The 17,091-nt window shown below is 40.0% G+C and overlaps 1 protein-coding gene across 1 annotated transcript in view; it reads left to right on the top strand.

Annotated features, from left to right (window-relative positions):
• TAB3 (TGF-beta activated kinase 1/MAP3K7 binding protein 3) overlaps positions 1-14,265 on the top strand; it is a 14,797-nt gene extending 532 nt beyond the window's left edge. The window contains exons 2-6 of the mRNA XM_009069667.1: positions 2,388-3,837; positions 7,174-7,334; positions 8,935-9,028; positions 10,567-10,650; positions 13,559-14,265. Coding sequence (XP_009067915.1) covers positions 2,388-3,837; positions 7,174-7,334; positions 8,935-9,028; positions 10,567-10,650; positions 13,559-13,707 — 1,938 coding nt within the window. The 3' untranslated portion in view covers positions 13,708-14,265. The remainder of the gene's footprint in view (positions 1-2,387; positions 3,838-7,173; positions 7,335-8,934; positions 9,029-10,566; positions 10,651-13,558) is intronic.
• Positions 14,266-17,091: the final 2,826 nt, after the last annotated feature.

The raw sequence follows: 17,091 nt of genomic DNA, 5'->3' as shown, positions 1-17,091 counted from the left end.
TCTTTCCCTTCCCCCACTGCCCTTTTCCATTTCATCATTCCACCTTCATCTAAAATCACAAATTGGAATTACAGTAAGTTACCACGCATAGTCATTTTGCAAAGTAGTGGTCACCTGGGAATACCTTCAGTGAATGGGAAGATTCGGGAATGCAATAGAAACATGCAGGATCTGTGTGTCCATGGCTCAGGTGGCGAAGTTATGTTTGCATCCTACCTGCCCCTGGCAGATGAATAGGTTTCCTTGGAACAGGGGTTGGAATTTTTGTACTGTGTGTCTTCTAAACCACAGAAATGCAAATTAATTGCTTCCAGACAAACATAAAGCAGGGAAGCCCTGCAATTTAAAGCTTTACTTATCCTGGCAGTCATCTCTGTGTGCTGTTAAGTACGTGATCCTTCTGATGAACCCTTTGTCATAGACATCTTTAAACCACTGAAATTAAGGAACCCCTAATGCTGCAGAAGCATATGTTGTTCTGTAGCTGTAATACAGCATTCTGGATAGCTACTTAACATTACATAGAAAATAGTAGTTATATTTTGAAGTGTAGATTTTGTTTCCAAACCCACTCTGTATTCAAGATGTGTGACCTGGTTTCTATTAACCTTTTGCAATAAGTGCTCTCGATTTAAATCAGTTTGAGTTTTAGACCTGTCAAAAATTGAGGGTCCTCTGAAATGGCAAATATGTTCCATACCCTGAGAAAATTAGATTAGGACCTTTCCTGTCTATGTAGTTACTGCCCTCACCTTGACCAAGTGACCTAAGGAAGCTGAAGACTCTGTTCATGAAGTTCTGTTTAGATGTCAAGTGACGATAGTAGTGGTTAACATTTTGAGACTGCTGTCTTGGCACTGTAGTGCTGGTTCTCACATATCCTGGTCTTAAATTTTTAGTGCTATGTCTGGATATTCCCATTGACCATTGGGGTCTAGGAGAGCTTAGCATGAAGGGGAAGTAGTCAGGGAGAAGTATCTGTAGAGTGAGACACATTTACAGTTCAGTGCTGGACTCTGTCATGTTCAGTCGTAGCTCTTCATGTGACTAGCTGCTGAATGTGTGTTCATCTGGTAATGAAATAATGAAATTCTGTGAAAGTCATCTTCACTTCAGGATTAAGACTGACTAGGTATTGGTCCTTTAGAAGAGAAACATAACACGAATTTTTAGACAATGGATAGACTGTTGAAAATTGTATTGCAGGGCCATGTGAGTATTCATATGTATGCAAGTGTATATAGTGAAAGAGTTTAAAATAGAAGTGAAATCATTATTAATGTGTATTCCTTAGCATGGTAATTTTGGCACACTGAGGTTGGGATGTGTATGTGTGTGTATATATACATATGTACATGCTGGTTCTGGTGGGAGGTACCAGTCTGGGGTCATGTGTAACAAAGTTAGGGTGCTGAGAGACAGCTGTAGTTGAATTTAACCTAAAGTGAAATTTTTCTCTTTAACTGCTTTTTAAATTATGGTATGAACCACAGCTGATACAGGCTGTTGTATGAGAAACTGAGGAGAAAAAAAAAATCCACCATCTGGAATGCTTTCTAGTGATTTTACTCTTTTGAAAAAGCTATCATTTGTGTTGTTCTTCTAACACGAGTAGATTAAACTAAAATGAGGGGAGAGGGCAAGAAGGGAAAGGGGATTCCCCATTATACATTTCATTTGATTTGTAATTAATTGTCTGTATAATTTCGGCTCCTAACACCACAGAACAAATCATTCTTCACTGATACAAGGATAAACCTATTTTAGCCTTGAACTTGAAATTCTTAAAGGCACTTGAAATTTTGTCATAACTGTGCTTTATGGAATTGCCAGTATGTCTTCAAGCAAGACTTATTCTGACATCACTTTTAAGGCATTGAATACTGTTCTACCAATAAAAGCTGGTTTAAGATGTTGGAGTTTTATACTTTCAGTTAAAGAAAAATACTCAGGTAAACAGTAAAATAAAAGTGAAAACAGTCAACAGGTAGACATTCAGATCTCATCTGCATTTTTGTTTTGCTTCTCCAGGGTTTGCAGTTTTGACCTAGTTTAATTTGATTTCTGTTGTTACTAGAAGTAGTTAATTGAGCAGACCTATTCCTTCCAGAAGATGCCAAGGGTTCAAACCATTGCTTTCCCCAGAACTGGACCTGGTTTTTTTAAATACGTCATAATGAAGCTACTGTTGCCGTAGTGTTTTGCCAGATGCAACGGGAGCAGTGTAGTACTTCCATACTATGGCTTTGTTCCTGTGTATGAAATGTTATCCCTAGTTGTCGTCAGGCTGTGCTTGATTGCAGCTTCAGCTGAGTGCTTGTTGAACACTGAGCTGTGGCTTTTTCTTGTCTCTCTGGCAGTAACAGGTGTTTGTTCTTGCTCCTTAGAACAACAACAACCTCGATGCCTGTTGCCGAGCCCTTGCGCAGGAGAGCAACAAATACTTGTACATGGAGTACCATAGCCCTGATGACACCAGAATGAATAGAAATAGCCTTTTGCACATCAATCTGGGTATTCATCCTCACACCAGCTATCCCGGGGGGGATGGAGCTCAGCTGAACGGTGGTCGCACACTGGTTCACAGCTCAAGCGATGGACACATTGATCCACAACGCGCGGCAGGGAAGCAGCTGATATGTTTGGTTCAAGAGCCACATTCTGCTCCCGCTGTTGTGGCAGCTTCTCCTAGTTACAATCCATTTTTCATGAATGACCAGAATAGAAATGCAGCTACTCCCCCTCCACAGCCACCCCCACAGCCGTCGTCCATACAGCCCGGAATGAACACGTCTGCTATGCAAGGCCCTCCCACGTACATGCACATACCTCGGTACAGTACAAACCCCATTACTGTTACAGTCTCACAGAACCTCCCCTCCGGACAGAGTGTGCCCAGAGCTCTACAAATTCTTCCTCAGATTCCAAGCAATCTTTACGGAACTCCTGGCTCTATTTATATAAGACAAACATCTCAAAGTTCTTCAGGACGACAGACTCCTCAGAACACACAGTGGCATTCATCGCCACAGGGCCCAGTTCCACATTATAGTCCCCGTCCTCTACCTGTGTATCCACATCAGCAGAACTACCAACCTTCTCAGTATTCTCCTAAACAACCCCAGATCCCTCAGTCGGCTTTCCGATCACCGCCGGCATCCCAGTGTCCCTCTCCCTTTGGCTCTCCCCAGCACCAAGTGCAGCCTCCTCAGCTGAGTCATCAGAGTTCACATGTTTTCATGCCTCCTAGCCCTTCCACTGTCCCACCCCACCCATATCAGCAAGCATCCCAGACTTTTCAAAAACAAGGCGGTCACTCTGTGTCATACCTTCCTCCTTTTGCTGGACCTAGTTTATCCAAAGGTTCCATGAACAAAATAGAAATCACAGTTGAGCCACCGCAAAGACCTGGGACTGCAATGAACAGAAGTCCTTCACCAATAAGTAATCAACCATCTCAACGAAACCAGCACCCGCTGTATGCAGCCACTACTCCTCCTTCAAGCTCTCCATCAAGAGGTATGTCGGGTCAACCCAAACCTCCATTTAGTGTTAATCCAGTATATATTACCTATACTCAACCAACTGGACCTGCAGGTGCACCAACACAGTCTCCTCGGGTAATGGTATCTCAGCCAAACCCAACCATTTTTAAAATCACAGTAGGTCGAGCACCGACTGAGAATCTTTTAAATTTAGTGGACCAAGAAGAGCGTTCTGCAGCACCAGAACCTATTCAGCCTATTTCTGTAATCCCAGGATCTGGAGGAGAAAAAGGAAGCCATAAATATCAGAGAAGTTCTAGTTCTGGATCAGACGACTATGCTTACACTCAAGGTAAATGTTTCACCCCGCGAATTGTGGCGTTGTAAAACGCGTTTTCAGCTTGATTGTGCAGCTCACTAAGTGAGAGGGTTTCAACCTGTACAGAGAAGAATAGAAATTGCACCAAAAATCATCTAATGAGAGAGTTTGTTCTGATTTTCTTTTAAAAATTGCCAAATTTTGGTCCAATGTGTAAAGAATTTCTGATGGCCTTAAAGTTGCTGTGCTTTTGATGTTGGAGGACTTTGTTAAAATACTGCAATTAACAAGGATAAGTGGCTTGTTCATACCTTGTGTGTCCAGTTTGTAAATTCTGCATTGAAGAATTGTGTCATAAATTTACATGTGGAATTTTTAATTGTATTGTATTTGCTCCATATTTGAGTGTTTTATGAGACCTGGAAGCACTGATTTCTGCATTGGAATCCAATTTATTTGGTTTGATTGAAGAATATTAAGTAATTAACAAGGATAAGTGGCTTGTTCATACCTTGTGTGTCCAGTTTGTAAATTCTGCATTGAAGAATTGTGTCATAAATTTACATGTGGAATTTTTAATTGTATTGTATTTGCTCCATATTTGAGTGTTTTATGAGACCTGGAAGCACTGATTTCTGCATTGGAATCCAATTTATTTGGTTTGATTGAAGAATATTAAGTAGGAGAGGAGAGAGAGAGAGAGAGAGAGAGAGAGAGGTAGAATTGCAGCTAAAAAACCTTTTTGTGTCAATACAGATATTTTTGTTTTGAAAGGTATTAAAATAATTAGTTTTAAGAGCTTAATCAAAAGTTTACTTCTTCCACTTAGTTTTTTTGAAGAGGAGGAGGAAGAGATTGGGACACAAATTTTAGGATGTGTGTTCTGCTACACAGGGATAGAACATGGTTTTGATGCCATATATACATGAAGAATTCAGTTATTCAGTTTTTTAGGAAAAGTGCAATTTAACTTTCAGCTGCCAACTACTTTTCTCAGAGTAATCTGCCGTGTAGATTTCAAACATTTAAGATTGAGCAAATGAGTAAGTCTGCAAGCATTCAAACCAGTCATTTGGGGTAATGACAGAATGATAACCAGCAACAATTATTTTTCTGGATTGTGTTTGGAAAGGAGAGTCAATTCCTCTGTTGTTCCTTTTTGCCTGTTTCTCACTTCAGAGAGCTGAAATAATGGTTATAGTGTTGCCCTGTAGCTCTTGATTTCTTATTTCACTTAGTGTCTTTTGAGCTTTGCTAACTCGCCAGCAAAGAGATGTTTTGTACCTCAAGACCCAATTAGAAATTCCTTAGAGCCAATTCTTTAGTAAAAATGAATGCTAGTAGGTCTGTAACTTCGAGGCCACACGGTTTGTTTGGTAGTGTTCCTGCTGCAGCTTCAGTGAAGATTTCATTTCTGTGAGAAAACCACAGGTAGCTTCACCTAGCTGTGAAAAACATATTCTGAAATGTAGCAATCTGCCTTTGCCATTGTGTCTTAGACTGGATTTGTTTATTTGTGAAACAAACCAAATAAAGCTATTAAGTGTTTGCATTTGTGGCAGTACAGCTGTGGGTATTGCTGTGCTCTGAACTCTTCATAGAAATGCACTGTAGAAGAGTAAACATTATCTTCTTTACTACCACGAAGGAGTCCTAAAGGAGAGTATATTTAACAGCTTGATATAGGGAACAAGTTTATATAATTTTCTCTTGAAGGTGAACCATTGTGAAAAGTGTTACCAAAAATTCATTCTGGTTTCTGTACTTGGGCTGTTTGTAGTCTGAATCATGTTTGAGTTGTACTGGGGTATAATGTGGAGCTAAGATATGTGGTCATATTGTATTAAGCTGGAGGAATCACACAGAGAGGAGGTTTGTAGTAATAGTGGGAAATCATACCTGGTATATGTACCTTTTTTTCCTTAATTCTGCTTGCATGGCTTACGTTGCTTCAAAAAGTGGAGAATAGTTTTGTTCACTAATACTTGTGCTTGTAGGATAAAAACCTCTGATGTTATTCTTGGATAGGATTTTTGGTGTTTATTCTTTGTCCGTGAGTTGGTGAATCCAGACAAAATCCAAAATTCAGTGCTGTATTTATGCACAGAATACTGACATCTGATAAAAAATCACTGTGTTTTTTATGCTCCTGACTGGTTGGGGCAATTTTGTCCTTCCACAGTAAGTTATGTCATGTTGTTGCTTAGATTTGTAACTCTTTTCAGGTAGTATGCAAATATGCTTGAGGTATTATGTGCTTTTCCTTTGCCTTTGTTGAACAGTAGTGCAGAAAAGGGCAAGTGCTCTCTGGTGCTGTTTGTGAAGCAGCATTTTGCAGGTTCTACGGTGTCTTTATTTTTAACAGTTTGCTGGAACATTGCTACATGAGCAGCATGTTTGTCTGAATAACCACATCAACTGCCTGTTGCTCTTCTCTGTTCTAGCAGGCTTCAGTCAGGTGAAACCAGCCAGATCAGAAAGGATTGAGCATCACAGTAACTTGGCCAGTTTTGCATCATGATAAAGAACTGAAAAATGCTCTGCCTGAGGAAGCTGAATATTATCTTCTAGCTAGGCAAAATTCTTTCTTTGGCTGTCTGGGAGTCCAACATCAGCTTGTGTCTGAGAGTCATAAATTCCAGTACCATGACAAAACTGAGAGAATGACTAACAGCAGAGAGGTTAGAGGAATCAGCTCTGCTGTAGAATTAAAGAGTCTGAAGCACCTGAGCTGACCCCAGTTCTTATTTTTCGGATTCTCTAGGCTGTTTCATAGAAGTTCTGTAGTTTTGCCTTTGAACACTGGGGAACTTAGTGTGGAGGATTACAGTACTCCCAGAAAAGCAGAGAATGCTTAAAGTTATTACAGCATAATCTGTAAATAGCAGTGAAAAGACCCCACAATTCAGGACTGACATTTGGCTAATGTCTCAAGGCTAGTGTGTCAGCTGCTGTGAGCAGCAGGTATGAAGTGTGTGTTACCTTCTGGTCTTACCTCTGGTATTTATTTTTTTGTCAGTAGAGTATCAGTATAACTAGGTTGCTGTTTCATCCTGAGAAGCTGTCTCCTTGTACAGGTGCCTTTGTATTTTTGAGACGAGAAAGACCAAATGCAAAAAAAGAAGCTTTGACCAAAATGGTAATATCAACTTCAAGTTACTGTCTAAAATGTGTTTTTATTCTGGAAGAACTTTGTTCTAAGTTGTAGTTCATTTGGCATGAAAGCATCTTCACACTGATACTTGGCTGCATGTTTATGATCACTTTTTTTTTCCAGAAAGGTCACTCATGAATCTTAGGCTTAAGTTAAGAATTGAGTTTTCCAGGTTTTTATGTGTTAGTAACCATTTCTTTTATGTAAAACATTAGCCTTGCTGTTACATCAACGAGCAAGGATGGAGAGATTAGCAAAGGAACTGAAGCTTGAAAAAGAAGAGCTCGAACGCCTGAAAACGGAAGTCAATGGTATGGAGCATGATCTAATGCAGAGGCGACTTCATAGAGTTAGCTGTACAGCTGCAATTCCAACAGTAAGCAATTTGTTAGTATTTTAATTCAACATACACATTTATTTTTCATGTTTTAATGAACTAAAGTACTGTACAAAACATGCTTTTAAGTATAGAGTCTTTGGTTTTTGGGGACTATTTATTGTAAGTTCTTGACTTTGTCATAAGCTAGTTCTTGTCATTTAAGAAACAGAGATGTGTCTTAGTGTTCACAGCAGAACTTCTGGGAGTTGTATATTTTTGTGGACTAGAGAGCTGAATGGATGAGTGCTTTCTTAGCAGCCTACAAAAGTATGTCCAAGTGTACTCAATGAGCCTGAGCCGTGTTCAGATTGGTGGTCATGCAGGAAGGTCTAACTTTTTTTTTTACAGCATTTTGTTGTTTGAGTAGCAGCATCACAAACACTATTTCTCATTTGGTTTGTGCAGGTTGTGCCAAGTAACTTTTCAGTGCCAGTGTTGGCTGAAATAGTTGGCACATCTCTCTCGTGTTTTCCTTGTTGATTCTTCTTATCTGTGTGACTTCCACCTGCGGGGGACTCCTTCCCAAACATCTGTACTGCTCTGATAAGGGAATTCATCTGGCTGAAAAATAGCTTCCTTTGTGTGCGATTGTTAGCCAAATCAGTTCAAACTTACTCGCTGTGTTGACATAAACAATGCAGGCAGGTGTAGGCTGCAAGGCAGAGTAGGGGGTGTTAACTGCTTAACTGCTCTGGCTTCTGCATGTCTTAGTGTTCTCAGGGCAGCATTTGGGAGATTGTACCTGGGAGAAAATACAGAGGCACTGGATGATGATAGGAAAGCCAAAGCCTAGCTGGAGTTGGATTTGGCACGGGATGTCAAAGACAAAGAAGGACATCTCTTAGTGTGTTGGTGACAACAGGAAGGCTAACGAAAACGTGGACTCAGCAAGACGTGGAGGGGTCGGACTGGATGACCTCGAGGTTCCTTTCAGCCTCAGACATTCTGTGATTTTGTGACTCTGTGGTCCTGGAAAATGTCCTGGGATAAGATAGTTATTCCTACATAGGTTTTAGTAATCCATGCTGCTAGAATTAAGAATGCTTTGTATTCCAGTAACTTAAGGTTTCTTAATGATATGCAAATATGTGGACTTAACTGGTTATTCTGTTAAGAATAATTACTGTCTTTCAGCATTTCAGCTGGGCTAGAAGGTTTGGTTTGTTGGAGCTTCTTGGGGTGATGCAAATAAATAAACTTCTGACCTTAGTTACAATCAAGTAGTAGTTAATGTGAGCTGCAGCTTGTATTGTGTTTTCTGATCATCCTGATGTAAACTCAGGTAGCAAGTCTTTAATTTATACAGAGTTTTGTAAGGTATGTGGTTTGATAAACTTGAGCTCAGCTATATCTTCTTAGTAATGAATTTTAATATTAAGTAGCTTGTTTGTTTTCCTCCTCAAATGCTAGTAGAGGAATGTTTTTCTTGAGGGAATAGTTGGGTAGGGGTAGAAGACCAGGCACTTTGGCTTTTTTCAATGCCTTATCTATACTCAGATTCTAATAAAGCTGTTAACAAAGACGTAGCAGTGTTGTTTCTGTTTCCAGTAAGGTGATGACTTTCCCACATTTACTGTTTTGGGTTGTTTCTTTCTAGCCTGAGGAAATGACCAGATTGAGAAGCCTCAACAGACAGCTCCAAATAAATGTTGACTGTACACTGAAAGAAGTTGATCTCCTTCAATCTAGAGGTATTGAATCGATATTTTCTTTAAAACAATTTAGACACAGGCAGGAGTGTTGATGTGCTGGAAGGCAGGAAGGCTCTGCAGAGAGATCTGGACAGGCTGGATTGATGAGGCAAGGCCAATTTTATGAGATTCAGCAAGGGCAAGTGCTGGGTCCTGCTCTTGGGTCACAGCAACCCCAGGCAGCTCTTCAGGCTTGGGGCAGAGGGACTGGAAAGCTTCCCATCCGAAGGGAGGCTGTGGGTGTTGGTTGACAGCAGCTGAACATGAGCCAGCAGTGTGCCCAGGTGGCATCGTGGCCTGGGTCAGCAGTGTGAGGGACGTGACTGTCCCCGTGTACTTGGCACTGGTTGCACACCCCAAATGTGTTCAGTTTTGAGCCCCTCACTGCAGGAAGGACATGGAGGTCTTGGAGTATGGCCGGGGAAGAGTAGCAGAGCTGGTGAAGGGTCTGGAGCACAAGTCTGAGGGAGCTGGAGGTGTTTAGCCTGGAGAAAAGGAGGCTCAGGGGGGACCTTAGCACACTCTACGACTATCTGAAAGGTTGTAGCCAGGTGGAATCTGTCTCTTCTCCCAGGTAACAGTGACAGGATGGGCTACAGGATCCTTGGGCACACTGCAGCCTGTGAGGCTCAAAGGAGGTCTCTGCAGAAGAAGGAAATTTACTGTTGATGAAGAAAGTCTAGGTACCATCAACGTGAGGAGAATGCTTGAGTCACCATCCCTGGAGGTATTTAAAAGACACACAGATATGGTGCTGGTGACTTGGTTTAGTGGTGGACTTAGCAGTGCTGGAGTAATGGTTGGACTCAATGCTCTTAGAGGTCTTTTCCAGCCTAAGAAATCCTATGATTCTAATACAGTATGTGCTTAAATGTGAATACTTGGAGTCTGTAAAGTTTAATTTTTATTATCATTAACAACTTACCTTTAAAAGGTGCTTTTTCAGTTGCAACTTAATACACTTGACTTGCTGATATTTCTGTTCGCCTAGTTAAATTGCATTATCAACAAAGTGGATGACTAAAAGGTGACTTTGTCAAGAATATATTTAAAAAAAATACTCTTTTGTGAAGACACTTTAATTTGTAACTTTTTGCTGACAAAGGCTGTATCATGTAAGGCAGAACAGAACTACAGGTTGCAGCCAAGAAGTTGGCAAACAGAAATCTAGTTATGTCTTGAAAAATCCTCTCTATGAGAGAAACTTGTCATAAGTAGAATCAAATAGATTAGAATACGCATAGCCCTTCTGGTTTTTTATCAAGGATGTATTCTATAGAAAGATTTACATTTCACATATTGTTAAAGCATTTCAGCATGTTGAGCTGGAGTTGATTCTTCCATATGGGATTACCCTGCTAAAAATTATTAGAATCAACGTAAAACTGAAAATGTGTGACAAAACTGGTGAAAAAGCTAAGATATAATGTCATAATAAAAAGATATAAAATCAGAAGCTTCAAGGTGTTCATACCACTGACACAGCCATTTAAAAAAACCTTCAAGTTACACTTTTTTTAACTTCTGTTTTCCAACAGGAAACTTTGATCCGAAAGCCACATGTAACTTCTATGATAACATAGAGCCTGGTCCTGTTGTGCCACCAAAGCCATATAAAAAAGGTAGGTCAACAGACAAGCTTCAAGCTACCTAACCTGCATTAAGAGAGGTTTTTTGTTTTCTTTCTTAAAAAATTCCTGTGGTGACAGGAAGGAAATTCTCCTTAGTGAAATTTTCTCTCTATATAAACCAAACCAGGACATTTTCATGTAAGTGCAGTAATTCTGACTACAACTTGTTTTCCTCAGGCAGATTGTTGCCAGTGAATGTTCTGTTAATACCTTGATTATAAATGCTGTTATTCACTATGAGAAAAAGCTGAAAATATACAAACCTTTCCATGTTAACGTGAACTGTCTAATGTTTTTCTTTTTAAATACTGCTAGGTTAAAAGCTCTATGTCAGGTTTGTTTAGTTGTCTTTTAATACATGTTGTTAGGATTTTATAGTTCAGTTGGAGGTCTTTTATGCTAGTTTAATTGGTCACAGGACCTTTTTTTAATTTGCTTTTATATTCTTAATTATATTTTAACTTGGTTGGTCATACTTTGCCTATTTTGCCTGTGTGTAGTGTGAATTTCACAGTAGCCCTGAAGTTTTAGCACAGCAAGAGCTTCAGATGTCTTAAGGACCAAGGAGGACATTTTCTCACGTTGGTCTAAAGTGACAGCAGTGTCCCAGTTGTACAAGTTCATTCATTTTCAGTGCTAATTGTACAGTATGTAGGATTCATACCCAGCTTAGGACACTTAAATTTTATGTAAACACAGGAGTTGTATGTTTAGTCTTACTTTTTGTCCCGTGGAGATTGAGTCAGCACATCCCAGAGTGACTCAGTGCATCGTCAGTAGACGCCTAGTCGCTGTGTTAGCTCACTAGGTCTCTATGCTTAGTGGTGATTTTGGAACACAGCCTTTTGTGGCAGCTACTTTTTTACTTTTCTATCTTTTTCTTCCTGAGATCTGGTAAAAAAGTAATTTCACATGTTAGCAGAAATTTATAAACACTTTGTGCGCTTCTGCTGAAATAGCCAGTTGGGATCCTGTGCTCTGATAGAGGAAAGCCAGTAGTCTTTTGTCTGAAAATGTTGTGTGTGATAAGATTTATAATATTGTGTCTCCTCTTACTGTATCTAACATGTACTGCACTTCTTAGTGGAAAAGAATTCACTGTTCTGAGTCAGTTATCATGTGGTCTCCTTGACACTCCAGGTTTTGTCAATAAGTTCTGGTTGCTGGTAAGCACTTCACAAAGGGTTCAGTAGGTGAATTTTGAATTCATATAAAGAAATTTTCCCTCTCTTTCGAAGCAAGTAATTTACCCCTCAGCGTAATAAAATTATGTGGAAATTTAAAAGAAGGAGAAGGCCCAGAACTAACTGCTTTTTGTTCAAAAAAAAAGCAATACTGGGATGAGTTCCCTGCATAGGTGGCAGTGTCCAGGACAGCCAGTAGCAGCAGGTGAGCAGTGGCATGAAGGATTCATGTTAAATTCCAGAGATTTAAGGAGATGTTACTTCGAGAGATCCTCTTAATTACACTAGCCTATTTGTTTATTACATCAAAGCAAAACAATGTGCAAAAGTTGCATGAAATAAAGTTATTTTATTTGGCAATTGGAGAGATAGTACTTCGTGAGTTCTGTAAGGATTTGTATGTCTGTGCTTCCTGGGTTTGTTTGTCAGCTTGTTAGAGATCAGTTTGAGGGCTGGTGTACTGTATTCTGAGCTGGGCTTTTAAGATTTGCATTTTTCTGAAGTAATAAATATTCCTGCATACTCAGCAGTGGAAGATGTGGGCAGGCAGACAGGCATGGGCACACAAGGGTCTGGGCAGTCAGCAGAACACGGCCAAGTGCCCACACTGCTCCTGCTTGGGAGGAATTTGTGGAGGTCAGGCACTGTTAGTGTGGCTGCAGCTGCTGAGCTGCTGAGGGTTTGCATCTGAGCGAGGAGGTTACTTTTATTGCGCTTGTCCCTGAAGACAAAGCTGTCTCACCTGCACTGGGTTGTGCCAGCTGAACGCTGCTCTTAGCAGGTGGCAGGAACCTGTGCCCTGTGTGTGCCACTGCCAACCACTTGGTGTGCAATTACAGATTGCAGCCCTTTGTGCCACTGAAGTTCTCTTCTAATAAAGCTGCTGCACAGATGTTTGGTTAGCAGATGGGTATCTTCACCTTACCTTCTAGGTATGTGTTAATGTTGTTTTGATTAATAACATTTTTGCAAAATGTTGTGTTGCCACATCCTAGGAGTATTTGTCACTTTTAGTAGATAATCTAAGGTCTTGAAGTGGTGGCATTCCATGGGTTAAGAGCTAAGGTGTGATTTGTATAAATACTGATTTTATGAATGAAAACAGACTTAAATGCTGCTTCACTTAGACACATCCCTGCTGCAAAGCCATGGGGAAATGCAGTAACCATGTTTTGAAACAGGGCTATCGTTTTGGTTTTATGTTGTGTTTTTCTTTCAGCCTGGATAAGTGCTAGAAAAAGATGCAGAATATTTGTCATCTGCCAGACTGTTTGAAGGAACTAAGTTAGAATTGTCTTTCACTTCAGGTAGAGCAGGGTTATTGGAATTTAGAGTTTGGTTCTAGACTGCTGTGTGGAAAGCTGTGAAGTCATTCCTGAACAGGATGGTGTCGCAGTGCCAGTAAGAAACTCGGTACATTTTATCTGTTAAACCTTTAGCAGTGTGAGTGACCTAACAGTGGTGAGTGCTTTTATTTGGGTTTTTTGGTTGTTACGATTAAGAGACTCTTTACAGAAGTGAAATACTTTCAATATTCAGGTTTCACAAACCGAATTAGAAGTGCTTTAGGAAAAGGCTGTTAGTGTTACCTAAGTGGAAAGGTTTCCATGTTCATTTTAGGTTAGACTGTTTAATTAGGTGACCAGCCAGTAGTAGGGTCTTGCCTATCATCCGTCTCTCCTGAAATAAGATGTTCTCTTTTGGGTTTTCTTTAGAGCATCAAAACAGCTCCAAACAGACTCCACGGACTCAGCCAAGAGATGAAGACTTTGAAGGGGCTCCATGGAATTGTGGTAGCTGCACCTTTCTAAATCACCCAGCACTAAATCGCTGTGAACAGTGTGAGATGCCACGATACACCTGAAATTAGGAAGGGGCTGCATTGGGTGAAAACAGGCTCTCAAGCCCACAGCTGTAGGAGAAGGAAACATGGGGAACCTTTCAGTCCACCTGCCTGGCCTTTGCTAGTCAACAGTCTTCAGACTGCAAGGGGTGGGAGTAATGTGTTAAGATCTTTCTGCTTCTGCTACACTAAAAAAGAAATAAATTAAAGGTTAAATTCTTTCTTATCCCATTGCAGTGAGCAAAGCAGAAAATGAAACCTGAAAATGTAAAAGGATTAATTTTGAGAAGAATGTATACAGGAAAGCAAATAACTACTGGTGTTTAGTCCTGTGGTTATAGTTACTGCTTAGTGGCTCTAAAAGAAAAAAAAAACCAACCCAAAACTACTGTTTTTTTAAAAGAAAATTATAGGACTCTTAGTAATGGTGTGAAGTGTTACACTTAACCAGAAAAACTGAAGAGCCAGAGCTGATGTAACCTGACCACAGCTAGCTGGAAAACAAAGGCTCCCTGTGCTTCTAGATTGTAAGCTACTGAAAAAGAAGAGAGGTAAATGCAGTGATGAATTTTGCAATGTCTAAAAAAAACAAGGAGAAGGGTATTTGTAATTGCTGCTTTTTTTTCAGGGTAACTTATGTCTACAAAAAAATTGCTGTTTGAGATAATAACCTGAGGTGACTAAATGAGAAACCGTATGAGTGTTACAGAGAGTTTAATCAGAGGTAGTTTTTTACAATCCCGTTTGCTTGTACAGTGCTCACCTGGCTGTGTCAACACTGGTAATAAACTGAGAATGAATTCTACCATGTTACTGATGAAAATACTGCTGCATGCTTCATGGGGCTGTCATGTTTCAGAGCTAAAGGTTTGCTGTCACATCCAGCAGTCTCCCAGGCCTGTGCCAAACAGGCTGCTCCAAATTCCCTTTGGAAGACGTGAGCTCAGCCACGGTTGCGTATGAGAAGAGTTTATACCCAGTTCCTTAGGCCTTTTCAGCTTCCAATTTGTGAAGAATTCATGGTGTTTACAGCACAGAAGGTACTTTGTGCCCCAGATCAAAGTTAGCTGAAAAAAATAATTGATCAGCTCTTCAGTAAAGGTTTATTTGCACATTGTTAATAAACCAGCCTGTACAAAATAGCAGATGCCAGATCCTGAAAAATTACACACTGCATTCTTTTTATTTTGGTCAGGAAATGAAGAACATAGGACTTGTGACTGAATATCATCCTGGTACTTTTCTGCATATGATATACTGTTATATAAAGGTGATGTTCAATCAGTTTGAATGCTTCAGGTTGCTGTAATAAAGCACTCGATACTTGTGAAATCGAACTTGGGTTTGGGCAGCTGAATGATTGTGACACAACTGTGCAACTGAGGAGGATGTTCTTGTGTCCTGGCCAGAAGCTGGTACAGTGCATTTGAGTTTTTATGGTATAACCTCGTCACGATTCAGAGATGCAACCGAGCACATCACCTGAGTTGTGGGAATTGACTTTGTGGCTGTAAGGCAAAATTTGCTTAGCTAAACTTTACAGGAGAGTTCTAAACTACTTCATTTTAAACTGTTCTTAGCTCATGGCAGCCACATCCTTATGGTCAATTACCACAGTTCTCTTGATGTGTGATAACGTGTTAAGCTGTGGTGGAACAATCATGTGTCTGAATCCTTATTTGAAATAAAGCAGCATTTGCAAGGGGTGAGTGGAGGAAAACTCATCCTGGCTGCATTGTCAGTCTGGTGTCTTCTCTCCCTACAGTCCATAAAGATAACAGTAAGATCCAAACTGTTGATCTCAGATGAGGAACCAATATTTTATCGTTTTTCAATATGTTCTTGCACTAATTAACCCTTCAGTGGAATTTTAAATAAGCTAAGAGATTTCCAACAATCAGTGTGCATCACTGATGAGCAAAAACAAAGTCAAAGGCATCAGGCATAGTTTTTCTTCCTACCTGCCTAATGATTTATATTGCTGTTGGGGGAGCCCATCGCATGTGGAACGGGGTAAAAAAATTGCTGTCAAATGAAATTAGAAGGCAAATATTAATTTTGTTCCTGTAAGTGGACAGTCAAACTGAGGTGGCTAGAAAACATGAGCAGAAGCATTGCTGTTATCAGCTGTGTAATGAATTACTCAAAACAATACCAGTAACTTCATGGCTTTTCTATCCTGATGCCTTTTTCTTCGTGTTATTTCAAATTTCTATTCGCTTGTACTTCTGTTGAAGTTCTAGAAGCATTTGTTTTTGCTGGAATTGCAAAAAGGTAGCAACTGAAGTGACAGTCAGCAAATGAGAGTAGGTGTGTCATGCAAAAATACAGTTATGCCATTTTCAGACAGAATAGAAGACACTTTTGAAGGGGGGGGAATACACATAGAGTCCAAGAATTCCCTGAACTGTCATGACTATGCATGGAGACTTGCAAATCCTAGTCCTGGCTTCTCCAGAGGAAGGGAAGGAAGACTGCTGCAACAGCAGGGTCCTTTTTGGAAGACTGAGAGCTGTTAAATTGAAAAAGAATTCCTTCATACCAATAATTTTACTCCAGTTTGTCAATTACTCTCATTTGTTGCTTGTACAAAAACACCCCACAACACCCTTCAGTTGTGTTCTTTTATTGGTCAGTGCCCACACTCAGACATGAATAGCAAAGACTTTACATGGTGCTTGAACAGTCTGTTAGAATGTAAATTGCATTTTGCATATTGGAAGATCATTTTCCTTCTGAAAGCAGGTGATGCCTTTGACACCCCAACTGAATTGTAGATTATACCAAAAAGATTGGTTTCTGTGATATTTATTGAATGCACATAAACCCCTAATGTCAGCTGGCAGAGAATGCACTGTGTTGTACAAAGTGTGTGTGTGTGTGTGAGAGTGGTGGGATGCCCATGCTGTTGTGTTGAGTTAATGCACTACTTGTGTTTTCCTCTTTCCTTAATGACTGAGCGTTCCCTCAGCCATGCTACTAGATTGACTCGGACATTCAGTTATGCAAAATGATCTCACTGTTCACTGAAATTTTATAAAGCTTATTTTATATTTACTGTGCTATGAAGATGGATTCCCTTTAATTCGAGGATTCTACTGTAGTTCTTGAAAAGTTTATTTAGAGTGGGGCTTGTGGAAAGTTATCCAGAACATAGTAAACCAAAAGAAATCCTGAACTTCTTTGGATCTACTTTTAATTTGATGTAATTATTAGTCTCGTTTGGGTGAAGAGGAAAGGGGTGGGAAGTCAAGCAAAAGGAAGTACTTTGTAAAATGTAGTCTTAGATCAGATTGAATTGTGTATCTGTGTGTCTGTGGTATGTGTGTGTTTCCCTTGAAAAATGGGAGGTGTGGTGAAAAGGTGTAATAATTCTTAAAAGAGCTGGTCTCAGAACTTTCTGAT

This window comes from Acanthisitta chloris, unplaced genomic scaffold (genome assembly GCF_000695815.1).
Source record: "Acanthisitta chloris isolate BGI_N310 unplaced genomic scaffold, ASM69581v1 scaffold14022, whole genome shotgun sequence".
NCBI lineage: Eukaryota > Metazoa > Chordata > Aves > Passeriformes > Acanthisittidae > Acanthisitta > Acanthisitta chloris.
The sequence above is the reverse complement of the archived record's forward strand: the minus strand, read 5'-3'. Positions and strand labels throughout refer to the sequence as shown.